This window comes from Topomyia yanbarensis, chromosome 1 (assembly GCF_030247195.1).
Source record: "Topomyia yanbarensis strain Yona2022 chromosome 1, ASM3024719v1, whole genome shotgun sequence".
NCBI classification, from domain to species: Eukaryota; Metazoa; Arthropoda; class Insecta; order Diptera; family Culicidae; genus Topomyia; species Topomyia yanbarensis.
In genome coordinates this window covers 26,630,893-26,653,699 of record NC_080670.1, presented here as the reverse complement: position 1 = coordinate 26,653,699, position 22,807 = coordinate 26,630,893, and the positions used below count along the sequence as shown (strand labels likewise).

Genomic DNA, 22,807 nt, shown 5'->3' with positions numbered 1-22,807 from the left:
AATGGTTGCTATGATTATTCAACTACCCTTTGTTGACAATTTTTGAGTTGTCAAAAGTGTGCCTCATTGTGCCACACATTGTGGTAACGAGTGAAATGATCGTGTATTACTGTGAATCGTAATCTTATATCGTGTTATGGTAGGTGATACAGTGTGAATGGCACATTGTTCTAAGCGACTCACCCCTTGGCAATAATAATTTTAAAAGTCTGGGAAGAACAAAAAATGTGAGGAAAGCTAGTGTAACCAAAAGCCTTTATATTCAAAAATCTGCAAATATCTGCAACCAAACTCAAAAATCTGCAAATATCTGCAACCAAACGGTAAAATCTGCAAATATCTGAGTCATCGAAAAAATCTGCAGCTTAAATCAAAAGTCTGCGAATTTGCAGACTTGTCTGCAAATCTGGCATCTCTGGTTTTCAGGTTGCTGGTGACTAATTAGCCGAAAACCGCCGAATTGAGTTCTTGTCGGCCAGTCTCACGAACACCAATGCAGCTTACTGGTTGAAAACAATCCCATTTGCTTTTGCCGTCTTTGTTTATTATTTTCCACCAGCTAGTGAAGTAGTATTTGTGTCATGTAACGTGTACGTACATGAGCCGTAGAAAAGTCTATTGTTCATCAGCCTGGAATACAATGAAACTCTCCACATTAAATTATAAATTTTGTACTTTGACAGTGTGCTTTTCGGCCCTAATCATATAAAACACGCGCATCCTTAATCGATGACAAAATCTTATATCTGCCAGCACTGCACCTGCCAAACACAACATCAGCAGACAGAAAGAGCGAACTGTCCAGCCGACATTTTGTTTCTCATCGCAGCCAACCGCAACGTCTCTTTACGAACAAACTCCTGCTGGTGCTGGCTGTTTCATACGGCCGGAGTTTTCGAAGATTCTGTGTGGCTCTCATCCGTAGGAATCAACTCCGTCGGTCGTCGTCGGACTGTGTATAGTGTCTCGGTGATCGGAATTGAACGCGACATCCCCGACGGTCACTGCGGACGTGTCGGCCAAAAATTGCGGACGGAAAAATAGTGCTGAAAGTGTTCATTTTTTCTTTCTTCCTGCTGCGTTGGAAGTAGCCTCTCTGGGAAGTAGTGCTGCTATGTAGTGTCGGACCGTGGCCTAAGCTGAAGAGGAAAATTTGGCCCCTTGCTTGCTCCTAAGCCCAAGTGAGTGAACGAAAGGTGGTTTGTTGGATGTGTAAGCGCTGGAACCAGCCCGAGATTGTGCCCTTGTTGGAATTCAAATGTGCAAGGAGAAAATATCGTCTCATCATTATCGTCGTCGTCATTCACTCCTTGTCGCTTCTGGTCTAGTGGTATATGTGCGGGTTTGTGAATGGTTAGGTGTGGAAATGAGAACAATAGGGTTGGGAACTTTAAAAAATTAATATGCATATTTCTTTACTTTGTACTTGACTTTGTACGTTTATTCACAATTGTAATTCGTTAGCTCGCGATGCCCCTTTGACTGCATTTGTACAGCCTATTCCAGGTCAAGGACAACCCTTTAATGTATACTATTATGTGTCAGATTAACGAGTTTGAAGCAAACATTCGTTTTTATTTTTGTAATTTATTTAGAGAAATTATTGTATCATTGCTAACAAATAGTAGGAATGTCTAGCATTTGCTTTAGGGTCAAGGTCCTTAATCTTGGAAGGACTTTGCATCGGGATAAAATAATAAAAAAAAAAAGATTGAATGTTCTGAACTATTATAAAGCAATTTTTTGTGAAAAAATCAGCTGGTGGGGAAAAATTGTTAAAATGTTCAATTTTTTCTAACGCTTTTTTAAAAATGAGCTCATGAAAGAATTAAAAATCCATAAAACTAGATAGATAAATAATGATTTTATTTGGCCGTATATTTATGAAGAGCTGACTCAGCCTTATCACAAATCCCTGTAGATTTTGTTTTCTGAAAAAAAAACAGGTTCTCATGCCAAATCTTCCTTCAATGAAATGCTCTACATTTTTGTTAAATATCCAATAAACCCTATAGGAGGTCATTTGGACTTGCAGCATTTGACTCAGCCAAATATTCAGGATGTGTTAGATAAGAAAACTCCAACCCTATTTTCTCAACAATCAGCTTTTTGTGTGCATCCATCATCATATGACCCGTGAGACGTATTTGTGTGCTGTGAAAGTGCGACTGACTAACCAATTTGTATTATTCATATACAGTCGATTCTCTAATTGCACGCGGAATGGCTCCAAATAATAAAATATAAATAGGGTTTAATTCGTTTCATTATGTACCAGAATTAAAAAAGCCTTCAATACCTTACGTATTATTTAAATGGCAGTGGGTACATTACAACGTTGCAAAAAAAAATCTAGAAACAATCTAACAATGTCATGACATGGTTGCTAATGGGTGGAAATGGTGAAGATAATATAGGAATAGGCACAAGGGAATACCCCGAGGTCACAATTTCTGGTGGGGTTCATGGTAATAGTGCTTATTATGTAGTGGTACAAGATAAATCTGATCGAAGAATATTTATGTTCCGTTTTTCCTTTCGGATATAGTTTGTTCTGCGATATCGATAGAAACAGGCGAAAAAGCAGCCATCTAGTGGATTTATTCGGGTTTGGAAGGAACAAAGAACTAGTTAGAAGTTGTCGGAATATCAACAATGGGTACTCGCGACGATGAATACGACTATTTATTTAAAGGTAAGTAATGTATTATTTAGTTGAAAAACATCATTTTTTAATACTGGAAACTCTAATGCCATTTTCTAGTTAATTAAACAAATTGCTCGTCGGATTCCCCTGTCATGCCATCCGCTGTTCTAATCTGCTATGGAATCCTCTTTAATTCAGTTAGTGGTAGTGCGAGTGGGTTCGCTCCTTTTCTATTTAATTCCAAATTGCTAGAAAATATTTCTTTAAAATATTGAAGTATGAAAATCAAACTATTCTATCATGTTTTAAACGCGTTTCCATTTCCTATTATAACTGATTTTAAATTTCAAAAGAAATTATTCTGTGTTAACTGTTTCAATTACCAATTACCATACTATTGACAAAAAATGGTTGTATACCATTTCCCCGAAAGCCATTTCCCAGAAAGCCATTCCCCAGAATTCCCTTCCCCAGAATGTACCATTCCCCAGAAAGACATTTCCCAGAATGTACCAATCCCTAGAAAACCATTATCTAGAATGCCCCATTCCCCAGAAAGTCATTCCCCAGAATGCCCCATTCCCCAGAAAAGTTAATGGTTTATTCATTATTTGTGGTTAAGCCAAAGGTTTTCGCATACCTAATTCAAGGAACCTATGCGGTGTTAAGCTGCTGAGGATGTGTCGTCGAAAGCGGCGGCCTCTCGCAAGCAAACCTGTTAGGGTGCTTACAGAGTGACCGCGAGAGGCTGAGGGGCTGGTACTGATAGTAGAATGCGAGGAACCTGCTTGCAGCATATCAAATGGAACCCGTCAGAGTAAAAGCAGGCACTTCACTCTGACATCATCCCTTTGGTTTGCAGCAAGCAAGTTTCTCGCATCTCGCATTCTAATGTCAACATCAGCGCCAGCTCAGTTTCTCGCCGCCACTCTGTAAGTACCTTTATCCTCTCGTATAACCGGTTTACTCGAACATAGGACTTGGTTCCTTCTTTCAAACATGAGCAGTTCTTTGAATATGTACGCCAAATAACTTTTGCACGCAAACTTGTGATCTTTTCGTCTGCCCGGTTTATTCAAACATATATGTTGATTCCTTCTCTGGAGCTTCGGTTGAATCCACATTAAAATCGAAATGAATGCATATTTTGACAAATGGTTTCGTGGGTTTTAGAGCATTTATCTTTCTTTTGTATTGGGAATGTTTCGTACGTAAATGTACGATCCACCCGATTGCTCGGTTTACTCAAACAGGTTGCACTAAATACATTTGAAAGTATTTTCATACCTTACGCCAAATGCTACTTATACCACAGAGTTACAGACATAATACTCGACAAAAATTATTTGTCAATGTTAGCGGTCATTTTGAATTGAATATATTTTTAGTTGGGACTGTTATCGCATTTGCGATTATGGCGCCACTGACATATGCGCAAGTATACGGGGAATATACCAATTGTTCCTGGGCCTGAGGGTAAACTAATTTGTAAATGAGTGGTTGAAACCGTGTATAAAAGGTGTAGCTACTTTTATTTTGGCCGAATTGGTGCAACGATATTTTTGCGAGGAGCCGCCGCTTTCGACGACTTATCCTTACCAGCTTAACATCATGCATCAGTTCCTTCACTTAGGTAATTCTTCTGGTTTAGGAAGGGGGCTATCGCTTTCTATGGTTGTTGCCAAATGGCACTGAAAAACACACCTGTACTGAATTTGTCCTATATGTATGTTTATATTATTAAAAGAAAAGTAAAAATATTGCTATTGTCTAATGCTGCTACCAGTGCACTCTTCGAGGGGAGTAATATGACCAACTTAATAAAGAAATGCTTTGATATTCATCAAAAAAAATTCCCGCTTCAAAAAAAAAATGTCTGGGAAATGGTTATAATTGTGGAATGAACTTATGAACCAATGCTCATTCTGGATATGGTTTTCTGGAGAATAGTCCTTTCTGGGGAAAACACTTCGGTATTTTAGTTTCTGTGGAATGGGTTTTGGGGAAAGTCAGCCATTCTTTATTTTAAATCGGAATAAATAATGTCATCCTAACTTCCGGTTTCAACACAGTGCAAATCATTTCAAATGTGACCGAATCGAAGAATGTCGTTCGATGGAAGTGGGAACGAGTAGTACGTTTGAAAAGATCAAATCAATAAAAAAAAGTTAAACTTTTCTGGGGAATGATTTTCTGGGAGATGGTGCATTCTGGGGTATCGGATTCTGGGGAATGGTACATTCTGGGAAATGACTTTCTGGGGAATAGTATATTCTGGGGAATGATATTCTAGGAAGCGGAATTCTGGGGAATAGCTTTCTGGGGAATGATTTTCGGGGGAATAGTATACAATCACAAAAAATACATCGCGTACACGATCCAAAATACGCGTTGGGCGTAGTATAGTTTATGGCGTTTCCATTTGTTTTTTGCCGATTTCAGTTTTAGATCAGAGTCGCCCTAGGTTCGCTCTAATATTTACAAAATCCATACAAAAGTGACAGCTCAGAGCGAACCTAGAGCGACTCCGCTCTAAAAACGAAATCAGCATTTGTAAAACATTTGATATAAAATTATTTCTATAATTCTATCAGAATTCTAATAGAAATCGATCATTCACAGGCAGTACCGCAGCAAAAATTAAATGTTATTAGTTTATAAGGGATCATTTATAAATTATGTCACGTTTTTAGGAGGACGTGATATGACAAAATCGATTGTATACTATTCCCCCGAAAATCATTCCCCAGAAAGCCATTCCCCAGAATTCCACTCCCCAGAATATCATCCCCCAGAATATACTATTCCCCAGAAAGTCATTTCCCAGAATGTACCATTCCCCAGAGTTCCATACCCCAGAATGCACCATCTCCCAGAAAGTCATTCCCAGAAAAGTTTAATTTTTTTTATAGATTTGAAACTGAGAATTTGATCTTTTCAAACGTACTACTCGTTCCCATTTCCATCGAACGACATTCTTCGATTCGCTCACATTTGAAATGATTTGCATTGTGTTGAAACCGGAATTTAGGATGACATTATTTATTCCGAATTTAAATAAAGAATAGCTAACTTTCCCGAAAAATCATTCCACAGAAGCTAAAATACCGAAGTGTTTTACCCAGAAAGAACTATTCTCCAGAAAACCATATCCAGAATGAACCAATGCTCATAAGTTCATTCCACAGATATAACCATTTCCCAGACATTTTTTTTTGAAGTGGGAAATTTTTTTGATGAAAATCAAAACATTTTTTCATTATGTTGGCCATATTGCTCCCCTCGAAAAGTGTACTGGTAGCAGCATTAGACAATAGCAATATTTTTACTTTTCTTTTAATAATTTAAACATACATATAGGACAAATCGCAAAATTCAGTACAGGTGTGTTTTCCAGTGCCATTTAACAACAACCAGCGGTAGCCCCCTTCATAGGGTCCTGGCGAAACGAAAACTTTGTACATTACCTAAGTCAAGGAACTGATGCATGATGCACGATGTTAAGCTGGTACGGATAAGCCGTCGAAAGCGGCGGCTCATCGCAAAAATATCGTTACGCCAATTCGGCCAAAACACTAGCTACACCTTTTATACACGGTTCCAACCACTCATTTACAAATTAGTCAACCCTCAGGCCCAGGAGTAATTGGTATATCCCCCGTATACTTGCGCATATGTCAATGGCGCCATAATCACAAATGCGATAACAGTCCCAACTAATAATATATTCCATTCAAAATGATCGCTAGCATTGACGAATAATTGTTGTCGAGTATTATGTCTGTAACTCTGTGTTATTTGAGTAAACCGAGCAATCGGGTGAATCGCACATTTGCGTACGAAACATTCCTAATACAAAAGAAAGATAAATGCTCTAAAAAACCATGAAACCATTTGTCAAAATATGCATTCATTTCGATTTTAATATGGATTCAACCAAAGCTCCAAAGAAGGACTCAACATATATGTTTGAATAAACCGGGCAGACGAAAAGATCACAATTTTGCGTGCAAGAGTTGCTTGGCGTACAAATTCAAAGAACTGCTCATGTTTGAAAGAAGGAACCAAGTCCTACACACTAAATTTTGATTGCCGAATATTAACAAAATTTTGCTGAATTTTGCGTTGCTGAAATATCAGCAATACTCTCAGCAAAAAATATTTCGCTGAATTTACAGCAATGCAAAACTGTCAAAATTTGCTGAACTGTCAGTTTGATTTGCTGGAACTGTGGAACTGCTGGAAAAATTGTCATTCTTTCACTGATTGATTCAGCAATCAAATTCTATAATTTGCTGATTTTCGTCAAAACAATGAGCTTTACCACAAATCAGCGAAACAAAAATTGCAAAGCTGAACTCTTAGCAAATCCAGTTGTGCTGAAAAGTTTCAGCAAAATATTTTGCTGAAGCAAAATGCAAAAAATTGGAGTGTATGTTCGAGTAAACCGGCTATACGAGAGGATAACAGGTTTGCTTGCGAGAGGCCGCCGCTTTCGACGGCACATCCTCAGCAGCTTAACACCGCATAAGTTACTTTAATAAGGTATGCGTAAACCTTTGGCTTAACCACAAGTAATAAATAAAAACCATAACTTTTCTGGGAAATGTCTTTCTGGGGAATGGTACATTCTGGGGAAAGGAATTCTGGGGAATGGCTTTCTGGGAAATGGCTTTCGGGGGAATGGTATACAATCGACAAAATCAACACTTTTTTGTGAAAAGGGCGATACTTACAAATGTAAACATAAGGCTTTTTTCATATATGCGAATGAGGGCTTTGAATCGCAACAAATTAACTTAAAAATTTGGATTCTACGATATTGCTTTCTTAAACTACAGCAAAAAATACAACGGGCGAAATTGTATTTTTGTTTGTTTATTTAAAGTTTCGCCCTCCACGCTCCATGCAAACAAACAGGGCGATACTTTTTTTGCTAGCAGTTTAGAGGCGAAACTTTTCGTATTTTTTAGGATTATTAAGCTGATACCAGCTGTAAATAGTAACAATGATCGCTATTGAAAAAAACTCGGACGAAATCGGTGGTGTAAAACGGTAGTTATTGTAAAAAACGTAAGGGCGATACTTCAATGCCGATAGGTGGGACCGAAAAAGTAAACAATCGCCAAAGGGGCGATACTATCATTTTGTCAATTTCAATAGCAAAAACAAATTTTAATTTAATAATTTCAAATACTTCATGAAGTTTTGGGTTTCGATCACTGAATCATGCAATCTAGGATGTAAAAAACACAATAGTTCTTAAATAGGAAATAAAACCAAGTCTGGAAATATTCACTGTTCATTTTCTTTGAATGGTATCACTGCTAGTATCGCCCTTTTCAAGAAAAAGCGTTGAAATGTGACATTTGTTGGCATATGGGAGGAGGATTAAGCTAGACTAGGCTAGAGCACAGACCTATCAGATGATTCTATCGCATTTGCCCGAACATCAATCATCCGAATGCAACGTACACCCGAAAGACATTCGCCCGACTGCCACATAAATTCCATTCGCCCGAATTCCATATATCCGAAAAACATCGAAATGTAAATTGAAAAAATTGAATATATTAAGCTGAGGTACGACTTTTATTACATTTTATACTAAGAAGAAATTAACACTAAAACTATATCAGTCAAATAGTTAATCCAATCGCCTAGTTTGTTTGATTAAGTGTTTTCAGTTTTAGTCCTTTCTTGAGATTTTTTAGATCTTTAAGCTGTTGGTTTCGCTAGCAGTGTACGTAAAACGTCCGCACTAGCGTTTTTCTCTTCTAGCGACTTTTAAATTTAAAAATACTTAAATTTTTACATTTTAACGACATTCAATTAGCTAGAGATTACTGGGTAGGGAAAGTTATGAAAATTAGAGCCATAGTAGAGCAAGGATGTGAAGTAAACAGATCGGAATACTAGAAGTGGCAGGGTCATTAGAACAGGCTTAATATCGTACGGGCTTAATCTTTGTCTTCTGCTAATGAGGGTCGAGCTTAGGCAGCATTTTTAAATTTTGAATTTCCGATTTTTTTTTATTTTTAAAACTGCTTCAACACACTATATAATGTAGGATTCCTACCGTTTAACAAACCGTTCCACTTATCGTGCCAGCCATCCGCATTATTGGAAATCCTAGAGGAATCTTTCGATACATTTTCTAAAACTGATCACAAAGCGGGGGAAAGAGTGGTCCTCGAGAAACTTTTTGGTTAGCTTTCTTTCTACCGAAAATATAATTTTCACTAATGTTATCCAAAAAATCGTCGAGAACCCGAGGACAACTTTTTCTCAACTCTTCGAGTGCCATTGAAATATCTTTATGAGGCAAAAAGGTCAATGCAACAATTTGTTTGTAAATAAGTTGTATTCGGTGAGCTTTCGAATATTTTGTCTGATGACCAAGTTGTTTTAGTTTTCTGAAAAAAAAAACTTTGGTTTAGATGGAAGAAGTGAAGGGCTGCACCGGGCAAACCCTCCTAAAAACGTTCCTCGCAGCTGCCTCAAATACAATATTATGTAATGGGAGTTGAATTCACAGCGACATTTACCAGCTATTTCTCCTAGCTTGTGTATATTTCTGTGTCGATGTATAAATCAGGATAACACCATAATCAAAGTCAATTTTGACTTCAAAAAGGGGTCCTCCGTCCAATATTTTACTGAAACGTTCATTAATGTGATTCAAATCATCACATTCGTGTGGTTCTGCATAAGAAATTATAGGGGAGACTGAGGAGACTTGATCCCCTTTTTTATTTTTCAATACTACTCCGTGGAATGATACAAAAACTATGTATTTTTTGTAGTTTTATATTGTTTCTAGGGTTGACTGATAATCATAAAAAATTACATGGAAATATTATACTGTACATGAGCTATGAGCATTTTTGGAAAACAACAAAAAACTGGAAAATTCTTTGATTAGTGGAGACTCGATCCCTAATTTGGGGACACTTGATTATTTTTTGAAAACGTGTTTAAAAGAGCATGTAGGGTAGTAAGCCTATTTTTACCCTTTTTCTATTATCATCCTACCCATCTGAAGCCTTTGGTTAGAGCAGCTTCTGCCATCTTTGCTCAACGCATTGGCTCAAATGGTGTTGCGATAATTGGGGTACTCGATTAGAGTTTTTGCTGCGCTCAAACAGAAGATATTCACCATTCTCAAGACAATTTTGTTATTATATTGGCTCTTAATAAGAGGCGAATGACCTTAAGGCTAAAACCTCTATAATCGAAATAAAAAATGGCTCCTAATAACAAAGCAAAGAAGCTGAAATAATAAAATTAATAATGAAATAATGTGGTATTCTCCCTAATAGGACAAAAATAGGTACCTAACCCCATTCAATGTTATAAATGTATTGTGGTATTGATTAAATTGTTGTGATTACATATTACTATTTTTGTTACTACATATTACGCATCTCTCACAAGATTTTTTAACGAATTCCCCAAATCTCTGTGCAATGTCGTTATTATGGTTGAGGAACGTCAAATGTGGGATGCATATACTGTAGTAAACAATTACAGTTATGTTTCTGTACGATAAAGCGTTCATTTTTGACAGTATTTTTTGTTATTTTATGGCAACAATGACTTCAATTGTTCTGGTGTGAATTTGGTTATTTTCAGTGGTGTGTATGAAGCATGGCGAAGGGGATCAAATCTCCACAAATTTGAAGGGATCAAGTGAACCCATAGCATCTATTTCAGCAAATTTAGGCACAAGTGTAGCTGAACAAAAAAATCAGCTCAATCATAACGTATTCATATAATTGACATTCTCCAGTAATTCTGTATGCAAAAATATAGTATGTAGTGGGTTACTTTATCAATTGTATAAAAGTTTGGAAATTTAGAAAATAAATCTTCTTCAGTTCTTCCGAGATTTTTTTCTTTGAATCGGTAAAAATTCAGTAACACATGTCCAATTTATTTTTTTTCTGTTAAAGAAACATATGTTTAGATAAAACTGCGCAACTTTCTAGTATATTCGATTAATGTATTCTGATCCGCCTTTGAGTTACAATGATGGGATCAAGTCTCCCCGGGGATCAAGTCTCCTCAGTCTCCCCTATGGTTGTTGGCCTTTGGAATAAGACCATTGACATCTGTATATTCTATGTTTTGAAAGAAATTTGGCATAATGGTCGATGCAACACTCAACTGCACATTATGTCTTCCATTTGAGACATGGTTTGGGAAAATCGGTCCAATCATCACCGAAGAACTGATGTAACTTTAATTGTCAAATATGCCTGAAGTCCGGAATTGTCGATATTGGACAATATATTCAAAGAATGTGTTATTGGCAATCAGTGATCTAGGCCTGCGATCCGAAGTAATTTGGTGAACATTTCAATAGATTTTTAACCTTAGAAGTATTACGATTGTACCGGCTTATAGGAAAAATTCTTTTGTGACCGCAGTAACCAACCCTGTAACTCCGAGCTTGCTTCGCCGTTATCGATCTGGACCAGCTGAAGTTGCACAGGGAATCAGTAGATAATTATGCTTTGGAGTAGCGAAACACCTTTCAATGTGCAACTCGTGGTAATCCTAAAGTGTTCATCGATCAATACTGGCGCCGGCCAGGCCCGAACGTAGCTCGCGGCAGGAAAGCGAAGGAATGTTAGTCCGATACTTGCTTTTGCTAGAGGCCGTATATACTGCTGCGCACTCCACAAATATCACTGGAGGAGGATATTTGTTAGTAAGTGTTAGAAGGTGGAGTCTACTTCTTTACCGACGCCAGAGAGGTGACTCCACCTCGGACTCCACTATCTGGACTAGATATCGATCCAACTCATGGACCGGGGACCAACGGCTTTACTTCCCTTCCGAAGGAAGACGTGACCACAGATTTTTTCACCTCAACGACGTCGACTGGGATTGAACCTAGGTCAACTGGAATGAGTGGCGGTCACGTTTACCACTCAATCTCTGGCGCCGTCATTAGCTGGCGGTGCACAGTGTTTTTTTTCTCGCCAAAATCATGCAATTTATTAATTACGCCTAAATTGTTGGATTTTGGTCTTCGGAAGAATTTGTGAACATTACAAGCCCTTCCTTATGGTGTTCTTATTTTGATGAACTAGCATAAAAATAGATTATGTGGTTTTTGAGGTCGCTGATTACGATTCTGATAACAGAATTTGAAAATTCCAAAATTTTGTTAGTATAAAACTCGGGAGTTTTTTTGGGTCACACAGCCGCCATACTGGATTCGCCATTTTTAATATTACATTTTTCCACGTCAGAATCAGAATCAGCGGCCCAGAAAACCTATAATAAAGCTTAAAATAACAGTATTATCAATGAAAAAATTCGCGTTCAAAGGGTTAAGAAGTTATAACTCGTTATATTTGGAAGACCCAACAATACTGTTTTTTTAAATATCTTTCCAATTATCATTCCTACGGATTTCATCCCTCCCCCAGGTTGACGGGTTTGACGATATTGCAAACATCATCTAGCATATTTGTGGATTAGTTTAACCCATTCATGCCCATGTTGTTTCTGAACAACAACGTTTTTAAACAGCTTTAACTTTGGATTGAGGCGAGATTTGCTCACGAAAACCAGTAAGGTTCATCAATGTGGTTATTGCCTTTAATTTGAGTATTAACAGTTACAAGGATCAGCTCTAGAACTGAAGTTACTGCAATTAGTCTGATTGGATTCCGATGGAGCAGTGCTGCCAGGGACAGTTTACGTTGACCACGGAAAATGATTTTTTCATATATCTTCGTTATGGTGCAATATTATTGAAAACTGATAAAACTTATCAATATAGACTGTCGGTGGCTACGTTTTCCACGTAATTGGACTATTGTAATTATTCTAGGAGAATTGTAGTGAGCATTAGAAGGTAAAAATTGAACAGCTTCTAGCACTGCCATGGCAGCAACAATCTTTATGAAAATAGGCTTTTCGGGTTTCTTGATTCCACCGTTTACAAGGAAAAATAGTTTTGAAACCCTACATGCACTAGAAAAAAGTTGGGCATGAAAGGGTTAAAGTACATCTGATAGAAAACTGCTTTAAGATGGTTATTGCATTACGCCGGTGCCGAGAGGGCTTATGGGCCATTTTTATGTTTTGTGTTTTTTTCATACTCTGCACCAGCCAAAACTAACGATCAGCCAAGAGCCTGTGCACACTGACGTGGCCGATTGGCGGGTCACCGTGGATTGACTTTTTCTGTGGGCTGTGTTTGCAGACATTGTTCAACAGCTCCATGGAAGTGTTTGTGGGCACGGCTCGCAGTGGGAGTCATTGTGTGTCGATTCATCGATTGGCCTCGTCCACCTGCACAGGTGCGTAAAAAATAACAGTTGAACCCTATTAGTTGTGTTGTGCTCGTCTGGGTATTTGTGACAGATGGGTCAAGGGATGGATGCAGAACTGGCTTATATGATAGAATAGTGGGTAATCCTTCTTGGGATTCGCTAGTCACTTTTTACCCGTGTTCAATTCGTGCATTCGATTCGAATCATTCAGGAAGATCGGAATGGATAAATTAAGGTACCATTAATTTACCGAAGCACGTCAATCATCCATTCCCATAACATGAAAAACTTCTAACGGAATGCAATTGTCGTTAATGGTAGTATGTAATTTATATCATTTTCTGGAATTTAGACGGTTCCAAGTAGTTTTATTGCATGTTACATATGTTCTCCTCTTCTACTTCAATAGTCTGTTTCTTGTACTTTTATAGTTTGTCTTTTCACTACTCATGTGTATCAAAAATAATATTGATCGTTCTCGCTTCTACTTAATTTTTTTTCCTGTTTTCTTTATTCGGTATGTTATTTTATCCTTTATTGCTATATCTTAGATCCAAACTAACACTCACTAACATAATTAATTGTTTTTTTTTCTCATGTACACTCACAATCTCTCCCACTCCCAACGTACAAGCGTGACCTTTGCGATAACACAAACCTGGTCACAAATGCGAACACCCGCGTTCTTGCCAACATTCAAACACTCCGGCAATTAAGTGAACGTTTTAGCGTACATAAATTTACACATGCGGTCTCAAGCATCAACCCACTGCTCGCGCAATCATGAATCGGTCACGTCCGGAAGTCTCTACCCTCGGTCATAACAGGCTAGACTCATGCCTCCAGTTGGACCAATAAAAATGACGTTTATATTCACTGGACAACACGTTCCATGGCGACATGATTGGGAACTCAAATCATGCGGGGGAACTGACTCACCTCTAGCACCTCTACCATACACTAAAAATAAATATTAGACTCACGGTCTGCGCGCGATCATTCAAGAATGCGAATGGCCACACGATTATAAAATATGCGAATGGCCACACGATTATAACATCGAATTTATGCACGCGAAGGTATATACACGCTAGCGCAAGCGACAGATGCGCTAACATACAAACGCTCGTGCCCTTCGCGATCTCCCTATTGCGCAGTTAGTGAACACCCACGCCAACCCAGACAGATATGCACCCCTGGACTCGAACGCTAAAACTCACACCTTCCACGCACACACCACCATAGTATTCACGATTAGACTTATACAGGTATACCTCGATAGTACGTACACCTTCGCTTCGTTTAGCGTAAGTACTATCGAAACGTACGTACTATCGAATCACAAAAATAAAATTCAAAATATTACTTTTTATGTTTAATATTTAACGAAACTTCACAAAAAATTTATAAATCACTAAATTCATCACCCTATTAGTGATAAACTGTCCTATCACCAAGTACTTAATCTTTAATGTTATGGTTTCCATCAACCAGGATGGTTGAAAATGGAGTGTAAAAACATTTCCATGGTCCCTTAAGTTCCTTTGAAATTGGTAGCATTGTCTTGAGCATTTCGGCAAATTTATTTGGAATTTTGTAGAATTTTATTTAGCACTTCTTTAAAATTCTAGAACTATCCTGAATCTCTGAAATTCGTAAGACTTGCTTGAAATTCATAGATAAATTCCCTGGAGATTTTCTTAATTTTTTGATCTACCTGAAGCAGAAGGAATTGTTTTTTTGTATATTTGATTCGTGTAATAATAACAGTACAACTTTTCAAACTGTGGGAACGAATCGAAATTTGGTGGGTTAAAAAAAAACAGAAGTTCCCGTTTTGTGGGCGCGATAACAATTCTTCTCAGATACATACAGGATTTCAGATTGGTTTTTCTTCCTTTCAGTCGTTAATGAACTTTAAAAACCCCGAAAACGAATATTTAAATATATTTGCAAAGGAGATATGGTTTTTTAAAGCAATGTCGGCATATAAACTAAAAGGTATAATAACCACAGTTTTTGACTACATAAGATAGGTTTTACTGAGCTAGGAAATATTTCGTGAACCACGCCAATATGGTGGATACATTTTTTTCATCACGCTCACAAGATCCCTAAACGAAGTGTTGAGAAAATACTTATTTTTTCAGCTCTTTAAGTACTACCAGCAGCCTCCATCGAAGTCGCTAGTCTTGCGAATCTCACCCATTCCATTCTAAACATTGTATCTCCTAGAATGTATGAGACTCATCACTCAAATTTTATGTACATAATGTTAGCAGATCTTTCATCAAAAATCGTTTTATCATCGCTCTAGATATTAACCTTCAAAATTGCCTAAAATCTACTTTGATGCTCGAAAAATGTCTCGAATATTTTGCATTTTTCCTTAAAGTTAGTAAGACTTGGGACATGCCGTACCTAAAGCTTGAAGAGGCTTTTTGATATTCGTCACTTTTCCAATTTTGTAAGTTTTCTCGAAATACTTCGTTTAAATTAATTGAGAGTTTCATGAAATTTATTTAAGTTTGATAGAATTTTATAAAATTTGCAGACGTTCCCTGATGTTTAAAAGATTCTTCATAAATCCTTAGAATATTCTTGAAACCTCGCGAACTTTCTAGAGCTTCTTAAGATTCTACCTAATATCGTAGGATTTCCTTGAAGCAGCTTGACTGAATCACCGATAGCCGTTAACCAAACGTACTGAAACTGTACTATTTCTAAATGTTCAGGTTGGAGAATTTCACGAAGTTGGTAAAATATGTGTGAAAATCGTGAACACTCCGTTTTCTATAGAAATTGTTAGTATAGAAAGTTTGAAGTATTACTGAAATTCCATATGACCTTCGAAGATCATCCTTAAAGTTCATTAAGATACTCTGAATTTTGACAAAACCAAACTATAACTAATGAGTGTCGTACAAATTATCTGAAGAATTAAAGATCTCCTTGTAAGTCAGCAGTCTCCCAAAATATAAAAGACATTCCTGGAACTTGTAGGGCGTCCCTGAAGCTTGCAGATTTGTTTATACTTGTTTGATTCCTACAAGGGACCATTCATAAATGACGTAGCATTTTTTGAGCGATTTTTAACATCCCCCTTCCCCATCGTAGCATTACGTCACAAACCTCTAAATACCCCCCCTGGTAATTACGTAGCTTGGCGGCAACCCTGCCCCCCCTTGTCACGGTAATTTTTTTTAAAAATTCTATTCTATTCCCCTTTAAAAAAAGCTACATCATCACAAAATACAAAACTCCCCCTCCCCCATATAATGCTACGTCATTTATGGATGATCCCCAATGAATTTATGACTTAAAGTTTGAAATACTTTACTGGACTTTATAGAACTACTGTAAGTAGCACACAACTTCTCTAAAGTATGCATAAACCCATAGAATTTCCATAAAAGTTGTCATACTTCGTTGAAGCTTACAAAATCAAAGGAAAAAAATTGATGGCAGGTGTACGTACTATCGAGGGTGCGTACTATCGAGGTATACCTGTACATACAAAGTCGCACGACGTGACTTGACCCTCCGATCGAATATCCTTTCAAACCCTCCCCCGCCCAACCAATTTTTTTTTCAATGGAGTGCATATCGTCCGCATGGACCAGCTCAGGCATCACTCAAACTATATACCTGACTGTACCGGGACTGACATAACCATAACCAGTGATGCCACAAGTACAGATTTATCTAGAAAGGTACAGATTTTTGAAGCGTTTTTGGTACAGATTCTGTACGGTACAGATTACAGATTTTTGTAAAAAAGTACAGATTGGTACAGATTTTTTTAGATGACAGAAGAGTAAAATAATTTAACCTTGCGATGCATCCCATAATGTGCACAAAGAGCGAAACACAAAAAAGAGCGGCACAAGAACACTGCGATGTGGAGATCACCCGCCCAAAGAGAAACTTGAAAACGAAAAAGAGAAAGAGCTGTGCACCAAGAGATGCAAAATTTCGCACATTGAGTTACCTTGAAGAGCCACTTTTTTGTGCCTCCCCTCACTGGCAAACAGGGAGGAAGGGGAATCAAACTATTCAGATTCAGAAAAAGATTGATCGGAAGAACGTTTTTAAAATGTTTTTTGGTCGTCTTCTCTGCTTCCGTGCGCATGGGACCATGATGCACACTAAAGAGCCTCTTTATTTCTACTCTTTGAGGTGTGCGGCCATGGAGTAGAATGCACACATGGGAGCAAAACACATAGGAGTGAAGAGGTTTATTGTGAAAGAGAAGAGTCAAAATTTCTGGTTTGATTTCCCCAAATGAAAAATATGTATAAGAAAAATATTTTTTTCTAAACAACCTTGTTATTGTTTCGGTACAGAATCCGGTACAGATTTTTCTATAGCAGAGTACAGATAGGAAAGATTTTTCAACTCCCGGTACAGATTTAATTGTGGCAACACTGACCATAACTGTTCTGTCTGGTTTCGATGAAAAAAGATTAAAAAAGTTTTCAAAGTATTGACGAGATTCAAGGTTTATTTTGTACCATTTTATGATCTAGAAAAGTAGTCAATAACAATCATATTGTTTCTGCAAAGTGAAATTGCTTAAATCGTTCTTTTCGCGATTATTTAAATTCCATAGGACTATGTAATAAAATAATCCCTATTCTGACAAGTTTTTTTAAATGATATCACGTCCGAATACGGATACTCCGGGGGATAATGCCGTTATTTTGCAGTTTATTGAAGCCACAAAATCACAAGCTTGGACCAGAAACTGAAATCTCAACATAGGTAGAATAAATCAACGAAGATACGTGAGTTGGGCCAATAAAGCATGAACGAGTACCGGAGTGAAGCAACGTATCAAGAAACGAAACGACCTAAAGATCTATAAAAAGCACAAAATCGCCAAACAAGAATCAAAACAACGTGCTACATCAAGGGCTCGCGAGTTACGAAGAAGTTGTAATACCAAAATAATAATTGTAGTATTAAACAAACGCGAATTGTGCCATTGCAGTATACATTTACTTTAGGACCTGACCAACACAACCATATTTCAAACACTAGTTGCACTTGATATGATCAAGTTATTTATTGTTATTCAATAAATAAAGAATTAAAATTCCAATTCACTCTCAAGGCAACGAGATTGACTTTGAATAATCATGCGCAAATCTGTTCCAGATTTGTCATAGATCCATTTTTTTAGCAACACAAAACGCTTCGTTGGACTGCCGAACTTTAAAAATGACTTACAATATAGGTGACTTCGGAGAGTCGCTCTGAATCATTTCACTTTCTTTTTGATCGTTCCGTTCTATCTGTCATGCTTACTATTATCCCGTTTCAAACAGAAGGACACTACCGAAAGCATCCTATAATACACTAGTTTGAAGTTAAATGAAAATATATGTAAAAAACATGCCGTCAACGATAACAAAGCATAGGTCAGTTGGGCTCTTAAGTCCAGCTTATAAAAACTCATCATACACAACTAGACAATCGATAGCAATATAGAAGCCCGCCCTTATAATCTGACCAGTTGCTATCGCTACGCTTCGCATTTAAAAACAGATCATCTGTTAAGCCTCATTCGTAGCTGGTATGAAAGAACCACTTAAAGCAGAACTAAAAAAACGGAATTTAAGCGTCTAATGTACGTACTGGATGCTTCAGCGAAGAAACAACGAGCATCAGAATGCGAGTAACTGATATGAAGCTTGAAATTGTAATGTGTAATGGTAGCACACGCTGATAGAGGGTGACTGACTAGGGGCGTGCTTTTTTCACGATGACATGACGACCAACACAAATTTTACCATCGGGTACAGGCGCGTGCACGACGGAATAGTATACTGACGGATGATGGACGGACAATTTAAACGGTAGATACTGAAGTCGATGATTTCATCCGCCCCCATATATTGAGCAAGATGTGAGATAAACAATAAAGAAACGATTTTTTAAATCCGTTACTCACGAAGGTCGACGTTGATGTAAGGAATTCATTGGGAACAATTGGGCTAACATATTTTAAGATTATCAATTTGCACTATCCTTATTTTAGCAAAATTCAAGCGCCAGTAAACATGTTTTGCCGGGAGCTATTTTCAGTTTATTTGCCTGTTGGGACACAGCTCTCCCAAACATGGCTATGTTTCTATTTTTAAAATCGTGATCTGGATGCCGAACGTCAGTTTCCGTACTCCCACCAAAGTCAATATCAAGTTTAAACACTTTTTGACAGCGAGCGAATTCCTATGCTACATTTTACGAATTGATCAGTGTGTTGTAGTTATATTTACAAGACTAGCAGAAGATTGTACAATTTATCTTATCAGCAATGATAAATTTCTAGAATATAGACTGTACTTTGTTGAACAGCCATCGATGACGATAACGACTGAGTCACCACCCTCAACAACAATCGGTTCCCACAGCGTACCGATTAGTCACTGCATGAGATCTACATGCGGGTTTATATTCAAATGACATTTTTCGCAAAGTTAAAAACATTCAACTACTATAATAGAACCTATGAAAATCATTTGTAATCGTCTTGTAACTTTGAGCTACTTTTTGTGATTTTGGTCAATTTTGCATCAATATGCGGGTCGTTTCCTTAGATTGATGGTTTACCTTAACGTATCTTCACTGATTGTACTTTGTTTCGCTCTTTTGCAGTTGTACTGATTGGGGACTCCGGTGTCGGAAAAAGTAATCTACTATCGAGATTCACGAGGAATGAGTTCAACTTGGAATCAAAGTCAACCATCGGCGTAGAGTTTGCCACCAGAAGTATAGAGGTGAGTACGCTTTGGAAATCGACAACCACTCGAATGGTGCTTGAACTTCCCTCCCTCCGCTCAGGTTGACGGTAAAACAATCAAAGCCCAAATATGGGACACAGCCGGACAGGAGCGCTATCGGGCGATTACGTCGGCCTACTACCGGGGAGCGGTTGGGGCGCTGCTTGTGTACGACATCGCGAAACATCTGACGTACGAGAACGTGGAGCGGTGGCTGCGCGAACTGCGTGACCACGCCGATCAGAACATTGTGATTATGCTGGTCGGCAACAAGAGCGACCTGCGGCATCTGCGTGCGGTGCCCACCGACGAGGCGAAAGGTTTCGCCGAGAGAAACGGCCTCAGCTTCATTGAAACGTCAGCGCTCGATTCGACTAATGTTGAAACTGCATTCCAGAATATACTCACAGGTGGGCGTTTTTTTCCTTTTAGGTCTTTTTTTTATTATTTTTTATTTGTTCTTAATGACAACATGGTATCGGAAAAAAGTGGTTGGAAGTCAAACCACGGAACGTCTTGTAATATATCATTTTAAAGTGAAGAGTAAGAACAGTTAACCTTGCGCTGATAAGCGTCTGTCTCGAACTGGCCTTCTTTGTATGAGAATATACTTATTTGAAGCTTGTTAGGTTCATTCCATACCATTGAAAACTGTCGGGTGAGTTGAGGAATTCATAAGAATGATCCAAGTGCAACAAAACTGATATGTAATTTTTTTTTGAGTCTCTTTGAACGTCCATCTCCCTCATGTTGGGATGCTGAACAGTGACTAATCTGCCAAGTCAAGCATCTTACATAACAAAGAGTATGGAATGTCGCGTTCAATGTGATATTATGCACCCTTTTTTAAAAAAAAAAAATTGATAAAATGGGGCAGCTGTTTCGATTCTAGTTCTCAAATCGAGAGATGAGACCGTTGATGTTTCTGCTTTACTTGATTTCGTTTCATCCGCTTTTTTTAGATTTGCCTTGGTGATCGAATTCTCATGAATGGCTTTTTGGCAGAGCTCTACCTGCCAGACACACCCAAATTTTTTTACTGCCGAAGTTCTGCCTGCTAGACCCCAGAACTTTAAAAATTGTGGGATTACCATGATTATTCAGTATCATGGCGGAACAATCCGGGTGTTCGAATCATTACCGAATGTTTTTCCGACCAATTCACTGGATTTAGTAGTACGCACATCACCTGTGTATTTTCCCCGATTGCATTCAGCCTGTGAGTGTTCTACTGGTCGTAACTAACTGCTGTTTCGTTATTCGCGTTACATGCTCAGTTCTCTGTAGTCTGTCGTGCTTTAACAATACAGAAAACGGACATATAAGCTAGAAAAAACTATTTCGAAAAACCTTTATAAACATTTGAATGAAAACACGTTGAAAATCATCATCGCACACAGGTTTGCATGCGTGAATCACCATTGTATCCAAGCTTGCCGGCTAGTGACTAGTTGCTACTTGCTGATAGCATTTCAAATTAACAGTTGAAAACATGACTTGTATGGCAGTTATCAGTGGTTATGAGTCGGCTCCTGACAAGAAGAATAGACGCCCATAATGGGATTCCATGATATCATGGCAGCGTGGGCATTCGTCAGATTCCGCTCTTCTTTGTCAGCATAGGGCCAAGGATCCCCACAATATTTCACACATATCAAAGGATCATGAAGAATATCGAACCCCTTTAAACAAATTTTCTTATTTATTCTTTCAGAAATTTACCGGATTGTGTCGCAGAAGCAAATACGGGACCCGCCGGAAGGCAGCGTGATCAGACCGAACCTGGAGAACATCGACGTGAAGCCGACGAACCCAGCGACCGATTCGGTGCGAAAACAGTGTTGCCAGTGACCGCCACAAGCAGAGCCGACGCGATCTGCTATTAGTTCTGCTGCTGAAGCAACAATAAAAACTAGAACTGCTACTGCAACTTCATCTATTACAACTAACACTACTGCTATTATTATTATTGCAGCAGCGATCATCGTCAGTAGAATCAGCAAGGAGATATTTCTCAATAATAATAATAGTTTCGGTAATGTGCTTTTGATTTGAACAAAACCAACCAAGATAATTCAAATGAAATGTTATAACAAACACCTTATCTAAAACACACAAAATAAAGTAGTCGAATTGGGAAATAAGATAAAAAAAATCAGCTAATCAAATAACGCAAACTACTATTATCCCTCCTTACAAATTGAATAACAAATAACTTTCAGCGGTACTAGATGTCAAATTTTCAGATGAATTGTCGAAGAAGTTTAACGCAACCTACCTAAAACTTGTTGTTTGAGAACCACAGAGTGCTATTTCCATTTTCGCATGTTTTTTGATTAGGTCTGTTCCCAACACGAATCCAACAAAAAAAAAAAAGAAGAAAGTTAAAACAAGCCATTGACGTTATTTTCATTTCGATGGACTGGAAAGAATTGATGTTCTTGCACTGAAACAAAAACTATAGTACACCTATAAACAAAAATACAAACACACGTACACCTAGGAATACGCTCGTTTGCATTATTCGATGGGCTAATAGAACTATTTCGGAATTATTTTTAAAATGAGCAAATGAACCGGTTTGAAACACCTTCGCCGATAGCAGAGCTGCTACAGTAATAGAAAAAGGAATCCACGCAAGAGGCCAGCTAGTAGAAAATTTCGCTTAATAGAAAAAAATGCCGCTTGACTGCAAGGAATCAATCAAGCTACGCAACAATTTTGTGTTTTAACTAAAGATCAATGCTGACCTTGAACACGCAAAACATATAGGTGATATGCTGAGAGGGAAGAACTTTATTTTAATGACCATTATGATCAAAAGATGAAAAAATAAAAGTTACTTGGAAAAACAAAGCAATTGTTGGCGATCGGAGTTTTTTTCATTTTATCTTATTTTTCGGTACCTTTCTGTAATTGTTTTTGTTTAAAAAAAACTTGCCTGCACCACGACGAAGGTGAGTACATCTGAAGCTCATTTTGCACGACGCCAACAGCAATTTAGCAAACACCAAGTCCGGTCGGAAAAAATGACTGAGTCACTGACGTGCGTACACCAATAGAAAGTCCTCAATTCATAC

General features: G+C 37.9%; 1 protein-coding gene across 2 annotated transcripts; it reads left to right on the top strand.

Moving 5' to 3' along the window:
• Positions 1-793: 793 nt before the first annotated feature.
• LOC131677145 (ras-related protein Rab-11B) lies at positions 794-22,583 on the top strand. 2 transcript variants are annotated; one of them, XM_058956796.1, is made up of 5 exons: positions 794-1,181; positions 2,549-2,695; positions 19,603-19,724; positions 19,789-20,137; positions 21,442-22,583. In XM_058956796.1, exons 2-5 carry the CDS (start codon positions 2,656-2,658, stop codon positions 21,576-21,578), a joined length of 648 nt encoding a protein of 215 aa, XP_058812779.1. In that variant the 5' UTR covers positions 794-1,181; positions 2,549-2,655; the 3' UTR covers positions 21,579-22,583. The 2 variants fall into 2 exon arrangements, with proteins under 2 accessions (XP_058812779.1, XP_058812780.1); XM_058956797.1 differs by lacking the exon at positions 794-1,181 and adding an exon at positions 2,270-2,468.
• The last annotated feature ends 224 nt before the right edge of the window (positions 22,584-22,807 follow it).

What these genes read in the sequence shown, in the direction of transcription:
- LOC131677145 (XM_058956796.1), top strand. Translation starts at nt 2,656, where the DNA reads ATGGGTACTCGCGACGATGAATACGACTATTTATTTAAAG. An exon ending in TTGCCACCAGAAGTATAGAG is followed by an intron (nt 19,725 to 19,788) that starts GTGAGTACGCTT and finishes CCCTCCGCTCAG; the next exon opens with GTTGACGGTAAAACAATCAA. An exon ending in ATTCCAGAATATACTCACAG is followed by an intron (nt 20,138 to 21,441) that starts GTGGGCGTTTTT and finishes TTATTCTTTCAG; the next exon opens with AAATTTACCGGATTGTGTCG.